Source organism: Rhinoderma darwinii, chromosome 4 (assembly GCF_050947455.1).
Source record: "Rhinoderma darwinii isolate aRhiDar2 chromosome 4, aRhiDar2.hap1, whole genome shotgun sequence".
NCBI classification, from domain to species: domain Eukaryota; kingdom Metazoa; phylum Chordata; class Amphibia; order Anura; family Rhinodermatidae; genus Rhinoderma; species Rhinoderma darwinii.
Window position 1 is genome coordinate 29634053 of NC_134690.1, and position 15379 is coordinate 29649431.

The following is a 15379-nucleotide window of genomic DNA, read 5'->3' on the forward strand; positions in this document are numbered from 1 at the left end:
AAAAAACTTAACAAACCCTACAGGAGTTGGGGTCAGGAGAGACAAGTAAAGAAGAGACAATGGGGGATGCAGGGAGAGAGGGGGTTAAGGAAGCGCTCACCAGGACCTGAGAGGTGAACGTGCCTTCTCTTCTGGCGACTCTGCTGCTGCTATAGTGTGGTAGAAGGACCTGATCGGTGGGCGTGGCTTCTGTTCCTCAAAGGCGAATCAGGTCACATGCGCATGACGTCATTAAAGGTCCTTTAGTAAACGGCATCTGTCCAACTTTAATGCTGCTTATGCAGCATTTTTACACTAGTAACTTCACGAAAATGTGGTGGGGGGGTCGTGGGCCCCCCAGGCTTCGGGGCCCGGTCGCAATTGCGACCGCTGCGACCCCTATAGCTACGCCACTGTGTAGAACGGTTTCCCATCTCGTTGAACGGTCAGTAATGATTTTGCATTTTCTGTCATTTTAGACTTGGTAATTTGTGGACGAAGAGCGTCTCCTCCGGAGCAGTCGTTGGGCTTCTTACTTTATCTGTTCAATGTTAAAAGGAACTTATGTGCCCAATATGAGTGAAAGTTTCTAGATAGTTTCTAGAACTATGACTGACAGTGGGCAGCGTGGCTGGAACTATATTTCTAGAACTATGACTGACATTGGGTAGTGTGGCTTGTACTATCTTTCTAGAACTACGGCTGGTATTATATATGGATACTTTAGGACTATATATGTCTCATGTTATTGCTCCACCCTACAAAATGGATGACTATGCTGCGTCTGTAGATTAAATGTTTACATAAAATATAATCGTAGATTTGACGGTCAGGATATTGTAGTTGGCGGCGCATTTTTACTCTTTGCTTTCACGGAGGAGACCGGACAGAATCTAATCCGGAATGCCGCAGCATATTCTCTATAAGATGGCAGCGCTCCAGAAGGCCATTTACAGCAGCAAAAGCCATTTGGAAACTTTAGTTACTTCATCTAAATTATGAAATCAGGATCTAAAACGTACTGATGTACCGCCAGACAGGTTTATTGCCTACTAATAGAAGGTAGCCAAAAATAAAAGCTGATGAAAAAGTTTCTCCTTACTTTATTAAAATATATTTTTAGGTTTGAAATTTGCCTAAAGAACCCTTGGAAGAAAGTCTACTTTCCATGTACTGACTTCTTGCTGAGCTTGTGCTTATGCAAAGCAGCTAATCTAAAAAAAACACAGAGCTGCAGTAAAAAACACAATGTGGAGGGACAGATCAGCAGCCCGAGTAGAGGTGGATGTAAGACTATTCCCAAAACAATACAAAGAATATTCCCTCTTCAGGTTAATGGCTCGTACCTTGCTTCAGACTGTGTCACTGCCCTTCTTGTTGCCTCCATCTTTGGGTAGACCACCTTTCATCTCTGTCTGCTGTCATAGGCTTTCCCCTGGAGTTAGCTGGAGATTGGTGAAATCAAAGCAATTGAAACACTGTCTTTGGTGAGGATCCAGGCCACCAGCACATGGCGCAGTCCACCATCTATTAATTTGCGTAATATGTGACACTTACCATCATTCATATTCCTAATCGGCCACGAAAATGCAATTTCATCTTTTGGCCAGTCCCATGGAGATTTATACACTATACGGCCATATATATATGTGGACACCCCTCCCATATATCGTCTTCAGGTGTATAATCACGCTTATTGCAAACCGGTGCATCAAATCAGGCACAAAGCCATGCAATCTCCATAGACCAGACCAACATTGGTAGGAGTATGGGTCGTACGGAGGAGCCCAGTGACATTACACATGCCACGGTCATAGAAGGCCACCTTTGCCACGAGACCGCTTGTCAAATCTCTGATCTGTTGTAGCTGCCCCGGTCACCTGTGTTTTTATTATCTGCTAGATCTGCCCCGGACACACGTAGTTGCTATTTTCTGCTAGATCTACCCTGGTCACCTGTAAGTGCTATTATCTGCTCGATCTACTCCAGTCACCTGTAAGTGCTATTATTATTTGGTAGATGTGGCCCGGTCACCTGTGTTTTTATTATCTGCTAGATCTGCCCTAGTCACCTGTAAGAGCTACTATCTGCTAGATTTACCCCAGTCAACTGTGTTTTTATAATCTGCTAGAACTGACCCAGTCACCTGTAAGTGTTATTTGCTAGATTTGCCATGGTCATCTGTGTTCTTACTATCTGCCCATGTAACCTGTAAGAGTTTTTACTATTTCCTAGATCTGCCCGTAACCTGTACGTGTTACTTGCTAGATCTGCTCCAGTCACCTGTAAGTGTTATTATCTGCTAGATCTGCTCCGACCACCAGTATTTTTTATTATCTGCTAGATTTGCCCTGGTCCCCTGTAAGTGCTAATGTTGTGAAGTGGGAGCGTCTAGGAGTTCCAACAGCTCAGCCGTTTAGCGGTAGACCATGCAAACTCATAGAAAGGTCTGCAAAGTGCTGAAGCGTGTGGTGCATAAAAATTAGCTATCCTGATATACAATTCACTAGAGATCCACACTGCCTCAGGAAGTGACATCAGCACAAGAACTTCCAAATCTTCATGTAATGGGATTCCATGGACGATGCACACAATCCTCAGATCACCAATGCCAAGCGTAGGCTGGAGTTATGTAAAGCAGGTCGTCACTGGACTCTGAAGCCTGTTCTCCGTAGTGATAACTCACTATCTGATGGAGTATTCTGGGTTAGGCAGATTCCTGGAGAACGCCACCTACTGTAATGCATAGTGCCTACTGTAACATTTGGTGGAGGAGGGTTGTTTCTCCGGGTTCAGCCCCTTCTTTCCAGTGATCGGTAATGTCAATGCTACAGCATACAAAGACACGTTACACAATTGGGCTTCGGCCCTTTCCTGTTCCAGGAGGACTGTGCCCCTGCGCACACAGCAAGCTACATAAAGACATGGGGTGAGAAGTTTGGGGTAAAGCCCAAAAAGCAGTGCCCACAAGAACTACGTAACCTCGTCTCTACTTAGTACTGTCTTTTTCAGCATTTTTGTTTTTCCTGCTACTATAATCATCCCCTGCGACTCGGATCTTTACCAGCATGTGGATCGCAGAGATTTTTGGTGTCTCCAATTCTGGTGATTTTGTGCAAATATAGTGTACACATGTAGACATATGTGGCATGTTTGAACTCTCCACATCGTGAACTGTTATTTTTAGGAGGTGGTGTGCATCTCAGGCTCTGAGAGGGTCAGACTTGAAGACGCAAATATGAATTTGTATGCATTTTTTTTTTTTTACAAAACCTTATTCTTTGATGCAAAGTTGCACGAAGGCGCACTCATGAGTATAAAGTGCTAGGTGTCTACAATAAGTAAATATAAGAGTACGGGGTTATAATAGGACTTTTATTTTATAAAGCATGTTTCGTGTATGTCAAAAGTCTATAACCCTTCACTATTAACCCTTTTGCTGCCAGGGATTTTCAATCAAGCGTTGTACTGTATACAGCCCTGCATTGAGTTTGTTGGATATGCTGTAACGGATAAAGTTAAAAAAATTTCTAAAAATACAGACACGACAGAGCCAGACGCAGACATAACAAAAAAACACACGAGCTCAGCATGAGTCACGCCGTGACGTGGCCACTGGTGTCCATCAGCACTAAAAAAAAAATAACACAAAACAGCTCTTGAAATATAAATAGTTTTTTTTTTTAATCTTTTTCTTAGAAAACAAGAAAAAAAAACGCACTTGCTTAATACTTAACATATCTGATTGCTTACTAGTAAGGTTAGATAAGTACATTGAAATATCTCGTCTTCATGAGGTGAACGAACATACAGAAGCATCGTCCAGTAACAAACATCTAGTAATAAATTAGTTCACTCGAAGGCAAATCTCATTCCTGTCAGACATTTTTGGAGCACGTGTCAAAAAAACAAAACAAAAAAAACCCCCAAAGATAACAAAAAACACCAAAATGGTTTAAATAATTTAAAGGGTGATTCCAAAATAAGCAGGAATGAATGAAGGTTGAAGAGTTAAAGATCATTATTATGGTTGAGATATAACTTCCTGCAAGAACGCGGCGTTTATCATAAGAATGGTGCCTGAAATTGCGTGCTGAAGACCCAGATAGGTCCGTAGCTACCTGCTGACAGTTTCTGAAAGTGCGAGCCATTCTTACCATCCTCCATCACCAAAAAAAGAACGGAGTGTTTCAATGGATACTTTTGTTTCTAGAAAAGCTCGTTCACGTGGCAGTCACAGCCGAATCGGAGTCTTTAGCAGGCAATTTCAGTCAGAAAGCATTCTCCCAAGACCCTGTTCACACAGTTTTTTGCCACGGTTTTCTCCACGGAAACCACGGCAAAAAAACAGCCGAAATTGCCTCCTATTGATTTCAGTGGGAGGTGGAGGCGTTTTTTTTCCCGTAAGCAAAAAAAAAATACGCTCGCAGGAAAAAGCAGCAATATGCCCCATCTTGAGGCATTTTCCGCCTCAAAAACCACATTGAAATCAATGGGAGACGAAAATAAACGCGTTTTGATGCGTTTTTTTTGCCACGACTGTTGACGTGTTCTTTTTACGCGTTTTTGGCCAGAAAACACCCGCGGTTATTCGCTCTGTATGTTGAAGAAATAATGAAAAAACGGCTAAAAAAAAGAAAAAAGTAAAAAAAAACGCATAAAAAATCACGGAAAATAACGCGTCAAAAACGCGTGTGGTGCAATACCACTTGAAAAGAACCGGAGCTGATTTTTCCAGGCAAAATTTTCTGCCTGCAAAAAAACTCAGTGTAAACATAACTTATGGGTACTAAAAAAACGTTTGAAAATACGAAGCTGTTTTCAAGGGAATTGAGATCCTGATTTTCAGCCGTGTTTTTAGTAACTCGCGTTTCTCGCAGCGTTTTTTTGGAGCTGTTTTTCTATAGAGTCAATGAAAAACTGCTCCAAAAACACCTCATGAAGTGACATGCACTTATTTTTCGCTGGCGTTTTTTTAACGCGGCCATTTTTCAAAACGGCCGAGTAAAAAAACGCCCCGTCGGAACAGAATGCCGTATTTCCCATTCAAATCAATGGCCAGATGTCTGGAGGCGTACTGCTTCCGATTTTTCGGCCGAAAATAAGCCCTGTGAACATACCCTGAGAGTTACTCCAGGAAAAACATGAACCGATTTTTATAATTAATTTTAACTAAACCTGGAATTTCCCTTTAAGAAAAGTAACATCTACATGGAGACAAAGTGTTATTGGTCGCTACAGATCACCATATATGGGCGTTATAAAGGGCTTGTTCACAGAATAGGGGGAGAAGTTAATTCAAGCACAGTATCATGGACAAGTCCGCAGTGTGAACACGCCCTTCTTTGCCCGTATGAAGCGCATTAAAAAAAATAAAAATAAAAAATATGTATGGGTACAATCACGGTTTCATTATACGGATTTAAAATGAATGTATTTCCGTAAAACACCATTTTATTTATTTATATTTACTTTTCTTACTCTAATTAGGTCTAAAATTCTCTGCCGATTAATTTACCCTTAGGCCCCATTTACGGGAAGGTGTCCGGTCCATAAAAAGCATCCGCAAAAAAATAGGACGTCCGATTTTTTTATTTTACGGACCGTGCTCTTATACTTTATAATGGAGCACGGCCCACAAATGCGGATGACTGTCCACGGCCGTCCTTTCCCGTAACCATGGACCGTGATTGCGGCTACGGCCGTGTGTAGGGGGCCTTATAGAGTTCGGGGCCCCTTTCTCTGAATCTCCCGTATAGAGTTAAAAGCCACTACTAGGGAGAGACCAGGCACTTACTGCATTCGTTTTATAAGGCTCCCATTGAACTACACATTAAAAAGGGGTTTCCACTACCGGACAACTGATGACCTATCCACCAGATAGGTCATCGGTATATGATATGTCGGGGTCCGCCACCCAGACCCCGCACCAATCAGCTGCTCCGGCTGCCTGCAGGCACCGGATGTTATTGCACAGTATGCAATGTACGGAGCCGGAAGCAGTTTGCTCAGGCTCCGTACATTGCATAGCGGCCGTGCTGCAGAACTGCAGCTCTACTCCTGTTCACTTGAATAGGAGCAGAGATGTAGTACTGCAGCTCAGCCGCTATTTCGTGACTGGAGCCATCTTGCTTCCGGCATGGACGTCCAGAGGCAGCCGGAACAAATTATCAGTGCGGGGTCTGGGTGTTGGATCCCCACCGATCATATACTGATGACCTCTCCGGTGGATAGGTCATCAGTTGTCCGGTACTGGACTACCCCTTTAAACGTGTATGCACTAAGCTCTCAGGCTCCCCCTAGTGGTGGCTGGAGGAACAGACAGACTTTGTAGCCATGATTAGAAAAACAGAACTCTGACCCCCACAAAGATATATTATAAAATCAGGACAGGATTTTGGACCTTAAAACGACATGGTGTACAAGAGATAGAGATTCACTTTAACCACAATTCGCCTGCAACGGATTAGAATTACACTGTAAGGTAAGTTCTTAATTATACAACCATTCTTAATATATATGTATACCCATTTAATAAATAAAAGGTGCCCCCTCGAAATTTCACTTATCTAAATCTACCATGTAAAGTCTATTGTCAACAGGCAACTGCCCATCTTCAGATACCTGTATGATAGAGGCACTGATCCTTCCGATCACTGGATTGGGCTTTGAAATCCAGCAACGTACTCCAGCTTTACTAGAGTGTACTACTAGATAATTAATTGTAGCGTAAAAAGAAAAAAACGGCTAAATACTCCGGGCTCAGGTACAGACCGGCATGTCTAACGGCAACGCAGCAGGATGAAGCTCCATCTTTCATGAACGTTGGCAATGATGTTCGAAAATGTGACATCCGGCATCTGTGTCGTGTATTTTCATAACATATTCTGCATTGATTTGTTTAATCATTGCTACCTGGAAACCGCCAGCAAGCTGCTGTAGACAGATCTGTTATTCTTATTATGTTGAATTACGTACTTAAGAGTGAAAAATGGTGTCCTGATACATTTTGGCTGCGAGTATGATTGGACCCTTAACACCTTAATACGCAAATCTATTTATATGTTAAAACTATGATTAATATGAAAATTTAAAAAAAATAGTAAGATCTGTCAATAGCAGCTTGCCTTCTTGTTGACGGTTTCCAAGTAGCAACAGATTATTTTTTTTACACTGCACACTAAAAACATAAAAAAAAATAGGTGAAAAGCAAAAAAACATATGCCCCATGAAGATATTACAAAGATGGCAGATATTTACATCTGCAGACCACATAGACCAAGTTACACAAAGATGGATCTTCAATTTATAGGAGTTGCCAAACATTTCCTATCCCTTTATAATAGACTATAGCAACACATGATGATGTCTCCATGAATTAAAGTTTAAGTGCACCGGTCAGCTAAAACCCCCCAAAAATAGTCATTTTGGGGGCAGCGCCAATACCAGCGTTTCAATGACCTAGGAACGAGTAAGTCATGACTCAAGGTCATACTACTAGTAAGCATTGGATTAGCCCACAAAATGGATCCTGCCACCGTGAGCGGGTGGTGGATCATCTCGTCATGAAAAAAAAAAGGCAGGTACTCCCATCCTGAGAAAAACTAGTCCAGATGACTAAATATGACAAAAATATATATTTTTCAATAAAGAAACCAAAAACCCAAAAGGGATTTGCTTTTCCCACGAGAAACGAAACCTTTTAAGCCCCTTACGAAAACTAAATACCTGCTTACATTACTAAAAGGGGGTCTAACAATGAGGTAAGAGTCCCTCAAGGGGGTGTGAAGATGTGACTATGACGACTGCAGCATTTCAGAACCTGAACAGTCTTACACTGATCTCACTTCCATGAGGGATCATAGGACCTATGCTCTTGTACCGGCTGTGATATAAGTACCATGCATCGGAAGTTTCGTCAGCAGCTCGGGAGGGGAGGGCGTCATCTCCCTTTACTATAAAACCGGAAGATACGAGTGGTGCCAAGAGTGGCCGACGTTCTGCAACGTAATGGTCTCCGACATACGGTGTACTTTGTGTGGTGGAAAGCCTTTGAGACTCCAGAGAGTATTTCTATGGCTAAACGTCACGTGAAAAGGAATTGAAATATGTGGAAACGGCTATGAAAACCAGGTGACGAGAATTCCCTTGAACTGAAAATGGTCATGATATGTACAAAGCTGCAAATCCAACATCGGTTTGCAGCATGCGTGGCATCTCGAACAATGCCTCGGTAATTGAAGTTGGGTGAATGCATTATGTGGAGGAGACGTTTGTTACAACTGGCCTGGAGAAGCAAGGTACCCGCTCATTCTGTCATTCAAGGCAAGCAGTTTATCGTAGACGTAACCAAGACTACAGTAGGTCAGGGAGGTGGCTGTAGACTGAATCGAGGAGTTTTTGGCTGGCCTCCTGGCTCTTGACGCCAGCTATCTCAAAGAGACGGTCCAGTTTGTCTTCGGCCTGTGGGATTTCATCAATGATATGGATCTCTTCGGGACTGAGGATGGGTAGCAGGTCATCGAAGATTGGCTGCAGGTCGCAGGGGTCCAAGCGAACCTGGCGTAGTACCGTGTCCTTTTTTTCTGTGGATGAGAATACGATAAATCAGTGATTAAGCAGCCGAACATCTCCATACATTCTACATAACTTACAATACCTGCCAAATTTAGCCAGTTTTGCAATTGTTAGAAACACATAAAAACAAGGCTAAGGAGTTATCCAGTGTAAAAAAAAAAACATTTTCACACCCTATTAGGGAGTTCTAAGATAATAGAGGGGGTTCTCTCTTCAGGATCCTTATCTCTTGACCAGAGTGGAGAGAAGTTTAAGAGGATCTCTCGCTCAGGAGGACCTGTCCTCCATTACACAGACAACCTATTGATTTTAATGGTCAGTGTGTAATGCTTTATTTCACCTGTGGTGGTGCTGCAGGGAAACTGAACACTTACTCCAATGTTTCTTCACAGATAACAGCTGATCACTGGGGGTCCATGAAGGGGGACACTTTGTGATCAGTTTATTGTCAAGGGACACTCGTATGGATTATCCAACCTCCTTTTAGAGGGGTATTTTAACAACTAAAACGTATGGCATAACTATAGGATATGCCAAAAATGTCTAATTAGTGGGAGTGCCATCACCTGGACAAATTGCTGCTCCCTTTACAGTCTTCAGTGGCCCTATCCTCCTGTTTTGCCCCAGTTTTAGAGTAGTACCAAGGACACTGGATTCTCGTTCTCCTGACTGGTGAGGGTCCCAAAAATCAGACAATTACAGTATGGCATATCCCATAAAAACGTCAGTTGTAGGAATATTAATTTACATTTCAAGAACCATGATATAATCACTGGATGGGGAGGTCAATTGTGTCACATGACATTTAAAAACGTTACATGGTGGAAGATACAATATTAGAACAAAAAAGGAAAAAACAAAACAAAAAACAAACCCTAAAATTAGCTAAATACCATAACACTTTTTAAGCTCAAACTAGAATGGCAAAGGTGCCCAACAAAACCAATGAATGACTAAGCGGTCATTGGTTTACAATGGGTTAGGGTACATTGCTCCAGTGTTGGAGAATTAGTTGCCCTTGGCCTTCAGTTGACTTGGGAAATTTTTAGTGATGTCCCTACATTACCTATGCAGTCCCTAAAACGGCATTTAAAAAATTGTTGTCAATGATGCAAGCCCGAAACATTCGAGTGACACCCGACCTGAAGAAGTTCTCAACCTGCGATATTATAACCTTAAACAAATCACGAGTCAGGTAGTCCGTGTGTCTGACAATTTATTACTACTAACTTTTAGGGTTGTTGGAGTAGTGGAGTGATCTTGTGGGATCTGATAACAACCCCTGTCTATGGGAATAGCGTGACTGTACCCGGATGTCTCCGGTTGGGGGAAGACAGATAAATACCTTCTAGCAGTTGCTTAGCTCCCCCTCATTGAAGTAACATGCCATTTATTTGGCGGAGATGACCATCGACGAAGATGTTCAGCCAACAACTCTCCCATGTCTACAACTAGAATTAGTTGGTCTGACTAATGTTATGGTAGAATATTTTGGAAATCCGTGTGGCCACCATCAGAGATCATAAAAACCCTTGCTATTAATGACCCCCATATCTATTAATGAGGCATTAAAAAGCATTCAGTGTCTAATAAAGTATATAAAACAGACATAAGGACTTTATGGACCGGCTTTTATGAACGGACGTGACTGGCACTAAGGAAAACTCTGTTTAGTTACCTTTGGTTATGAAGGAGCCTGTCCTACTAAGAGCAGAGGATCCGCTGGATGTAGAGTCGCAGCGCAGGAGAGGTTCGGACTCATCGGCAAAGAAGCCTTTGTTCTTGTCCAGCGGAGATGGTTCTACTGTCAGGGCGGCAAGGTCGGGTCCCTTAAGGGAAGGATCCTGAGTTGGTATTGGCTGGTTAGGATTCACTTGAAGAGTCGGCTTGTCATCTTCTATCTGTCAAAACAAAACAGGAGAAATACATGAACAGTGCGAGACAATGCACTCATTTATTTATTACCCAAGGTACCAGCCAAGGTTCCTTCTGCAGTTTCACATTTCGCATGGCTCAGTAGACGCACTAACATATAAATACTGTATTCTCAGACATAAGGGCATTGAGATCTTTGTAGATTATCACAAAGTGTCAGTTATCAAAATGACTAGAACAACAACCCTAAATATAAATAATAGTAAAAAAAGCAAAAGTGGACAAGGTTTCTTCCAAGTAACGGGACACTGGAAGGATTATATAAACCTTACTATATGAAGAGTGGGAAAAGGTTCAGCAGCATGTCACAGGACCAAGGGCTTATCCAAGTGATACAGGACCTTCTTCTGCAAAGGCTGAGAGAATGTGGGGACTTCCAATGCATTCATTAATACCTTCAAAGCCTTGCATCAGCCGTTCTTGTCTTATTTATAGGGGCAGTATTATAGTAGTTATATTCTTGTATATAGGAGACAGCATTATAGTAGTTATATTCTTGTATATAGGAGCAGTATTATAGTAGTATATTCTTGCACATAGGAGCAGTATTATAGTAGTTATATTCTTGTATATAGGAGCAGTATTATAGTAGTTATATTCTTGTACATAGGGCGCAGTATTATAGTAGTTATATTCTTGTATATATAGGGAGCAGTATTATAGTAGTTATATTCTTGTATATAGTGGCAGTATTATAGTAGTTATATTCTTGTATATAGGAGCAGTATTATAGTAGTTATATTCTTGTATGTAGGGAGCAGTATTATAGTAGTTATATTCTTGTATATAGGAGACAGCATTATAGTAGTTATATTCTTGTATATAGGAGCAGTATTATAGTAGTATATTCTTGCACATAGGAGCAGTATTATAGTAGTTATATTCTTGTATATAGGAGCAGTATTATAGTAGTTATATTCTTGTATATAGAGGGCAGTATTATAGTAGATATATTCTTGTATATAGGAGCAGTATTATAGTAGTTATATTCTTGTATATAGGGGACAGTATTATAGTAGTTATATTCTTGTATATAGGAGACAGCATTATAGTAGTATATTCTTGTATATAGGGGGCAGTATTATAGTAGTTATATTCTTGTATATAGGGTGCAGTATTATAGTAGTTATATTCTTGTATATAGGAGGCAGTATTATAGTAGTTATATTCTTGTATATAGGAGGCAGTATTATAGTAGTTATATTCTTGTATATAGGGGGCAGTATTATAGTAGTTATATTCTTGTATATAGGGGGCAGTATTATAGTAGTTATATTCTTGTACATAGGGGGCAGTATTATAGTAGTTATATTCTTGTATAGAGGAGCAGTATTATAGTAGTATATTCTTGTATATAGAGGGCAGTATTATAGTAGATATATTCTTGTATATAGGAGCAGTATTATAGTAGTTATATTCTTGTATATAGGGGACAGTATTATAGTAGTTATATTCTTGTATATAGGAGACAGCATTATAGTAGTATATTCTTGTATATAGGGGGCAGTATTATAGTAGTTATATTCTTATATATAGAGGGCAGTATTATAGTAGTTATATTCTTGTATATAGGGTGCAGTATTATAGTAGTATATTCTTGCACATAGGAGCAGTATTATAGTAGTTATATTCTTGTATATAGGAGCAGTATTATAGTAGTTATATTCTTGTATATAGAGGGCAGTATTATAGTAGATATATTCTTGTATATAGGAGCAGTATTATAGTAGTTATATTCTTGTATATAGGGGACAGTATTATAGTAGTTATATTCTTGTATATAGGAGACAGCATTATAGTAGTATATTCTTGTATATAGGGGGCAGTATTATAGTAGTTATATTCTTGTATATAGGGTGCAGTATTATAGTAGTTATATTCTTGTATATAGGAGGCAGTATTATAGTAGTTATATTCTTGTATATAGGAGACAGCATTATAGTAGTATATTCTTGTATATAGGGGGCAGTATTATAGTAGTTATATTCTTGTATATAGGGTGCAGTATTATAGTAGTTATATTCTTGTATATAGGAGGCAGTATTATAGTAGTTATATTCTTGTATATAGGGGGCAGTATTATAGTAGTTATATTCTTGTATATAGGGGGCAGTATTATAGTAGTTATATTCTTGTACATAGGGGGCAGTATTATAGTAGTTATATTCTTGTATAGAGGAGCAGTATTATAGTAGTATATTCTTGCACATAGGAGCAGTATTATAGTAGTTATATTCTTGTATATAGGAGCAGTATTATAGTAGTTATATTCTTGTATATAGAGGGCAGTATTATAGTAGTTATATTCTTGCACATAGGAGCAGTATTATAGTAGTTATATTCTTGTATATAGGAGCAGTATTATAGTAGTTATATTCTTGTATATAGGGGACAGTATTATAGTAGTTATATTCTTGTATATAGGAGACAGCATTATAGTAGTATATTCTTGTATATAGGGGGCAGTATTATAGTAGTTATATTCTTGTATATAGAGGGCAGTATTATAGTAGTTATATTCTTGTATATAGGGTGCAGTATTATAGTAGTATATTCTTGCACATAGGAGCAGTATTATAGTAGTTATATTCTTGTATATAGGAGCAGTATTATAGTAGTTATATTCTTGTATATAGAGGGCAGTATTATAGTAGATATATTCTTGTATATAGGGGACAGTATTATAGTAGTTATATTCTTGTATATAGGAGACAGCATTATAGTAGTATATTCTTGTATATAGGAGGCAGTATTATAGTAGTTATATTCTTGTATATAGGGGGCAGTATTATAGTAGTTATATTCTTGTATATAGGGGGCAGTATTATAGCAGTTATATTCTTGTACATAGGGGCAGTATTATAGTAGTTATATTCTTGTATATAGGAGGCAGTATTATAGTAGTTATATTCTTGTACATAGGGAGCAGTATTATAGTAGTTATATTCTTGTATATAGGAGGCAGTATTATAGTAGTTATATTCTTGTATATAGGGGCAGTATTACAGTAATTATATTCTTGTATATAGGGGCAGTATTATAGTAATTATATTCTTGTATATAGGGGCAGTATTATAGTAATTATATTCTTGTACATAGGGGGCAGTATTATAGTAGTTATATTCTTGTATATGGGAGGAGTATTATAGTAGTTATATTCTTGTACATAGGGGGCAGTATTATAGTAGTTATATTCTTGTACATAGGGGGCAGTATTATAGTAGTAATATTCTTGTACATAGAGGGCAGTATTATAGTAGTTATATTCTTGTATATAGGGGGCAGTATTATAGTAGTTATATTCTTGTATATAGGGGCAGTATTATAGTAGTTATATTCTTGTACATAGGGGGCAGTATTATAGTAATTATATTCTTGTACATAGAGGCAGTATTATAGTAGTTATATTCTTGTACATAGGGGGCAGTGTTATAGTAGTTATATTCTTGTATATAGGGGGCAGTATTATAGTAGTTATATTCTTGTACATAGGGGGCAGTGTTATAGTAGTTATATTCTTGTATATATAGGGGGCAGTATTATAGTAGTTATGTTATTGTATATAAGAGCAGTATTATAGTAGTTATATTCTTGTACATAGGGGGCAGTATTATAGTAGTTATATTCTTGTATATAGGGGGCAGTATTATAGTAGTTATATTCTTGTATATAGGGGGCAGTATTATAGTAGTTATATTCTTGTATATAGGAGCAGTATTATAGTAGTTATATTCTTGTATATAGGGGGCAGTATTATAGTAGTTATATTCTTGTATATAGGGGGCAGTATTATAGTAGTTATATTCTTGTACATAGGAGCAGTATTATAGTAGTTATGTTATTGTATATAGGGGACAGTATTATAGTAGTTATATTCTTGTACATAGAGGGCAGTATTATAGTAGTTATACTCTCATTGTGGCCAGTATGATAAAATATTCTTATTTCATAAAATAGCTGTCAGTTCCCTTCCCCCCTCTTCTCTTAGCAGCTCACATACAGTGCTTTATACAAGGGACAAGGTGAACAGGGGACAGCTCCTCATGTTAAGGGGGAACATAAAATCCGCTCTTTTATAGCAGTTAGGCCTCATGCACACGACCGTAGTGTTTTTCTGGTCCGCAAATTCCAGGACCGTGTTCCGTGAAATGTCATCCGCAGTTCATCCGTATGTCCTCCGCAGTTCATCCGTATGTAATCCGCAAAATGCGGATGAAAAAAAAAAAGCCTAGGTAAAACATGATGACGACAGAACTCATTCCCGGTCGTCGCCTAGCAACACTTCCGCAAATCCGCAAAACTGCGGATGACACACGGAGGTGTATCCGCAATTTCCACGGGCCCATTGACTTCTATTGGCATGTCCGCACCGCATTTGCGGGCCATAATAAGACATGTCCGGAGTTTCTGCGGCACGGATGTGCGGACATGCGGAGAGCCGTGAAAACACGGATAGTGGGTATGGCCACATAGAAATGAATGGGTCCGCAATTAACCCGTGGATTTGCGGTTGAATTGCGGACGCAAAAACACGGTCGTGTGCATGAGGCCTAAAATATTTTAGAACCCCTTTAAATCGTGTAGAAGCTCCAGTTTTGGCCATCTTTAAAACTTTCCCATCTACCTATTCAAGACCTCTTGTAAATATACGGTTCACACCCACAGGTTATCAGGACATGTTGGGAGTTGTAATAGATTGAGAATTATATTAACTGGACAAGATCTCCAGTAAATAAAACCTCATAGAAGCAACCAGACAAGAAGTAAGTTACTGTCAGGAGACCCAACTGCCCGTCAGCGCAAGAGCGTTGTTGGTGCAATTAGGTTATAAAATGATGTAAAATACATATTTCTCATTATCAATGCGATATAATAGAAATCTGTAAAT

General features: G+C 39.4%; 1 protein-coding gene and 1 long non-coding RNA gene across 3 annotated transcripts in view; one reads left to right on the forward strand and one right to left on the reverse strand.

Annotated features, from left to right (window-relative positions):
* Window positions 1-247: 247 nt before the first annotated feature.
* The window catches only part of LOC142759102 (uncharacterized), a 33990-nt gene continuing 18858 nt past the window's right edge, over window positions 248-15379 (forward strand). Inside the window, exon 1 of the long non-coding RNA XR_012883060.1 lies at window positions 248-424. This is a non-coding gene — a long non-coding RNA (uncharacterized LOC142759102). The remainder of the gene's footprint in view (window positions 425-15379) is intronic.
* TNFRSF21 (TNF receptor superfamily member 21) overlaps window positions 8291-15379 on the reverse strand; it is an 89429-nt gene continuing 82340 nt past the window's right edge. For both annotated transcript variants that reach the window (XM_075860966.1, XM_075860965.1), the window contains 2 exons: window positions 10235-10457; window positions 8291-8564 (listed from right to left, as the gene is read on the reverse strand). In XM_075860966.1, coding sequence (XP_075717081.1) covers window positions 8335-8564; window positions 10235-10457 — 453 coding nt within the window. In that variant the 3' untranslated portion in view covers window positions 8291-8334. The remainder of the gene's footprint in view (window positions 8565-10234; window positions 10458-15379) is intronic.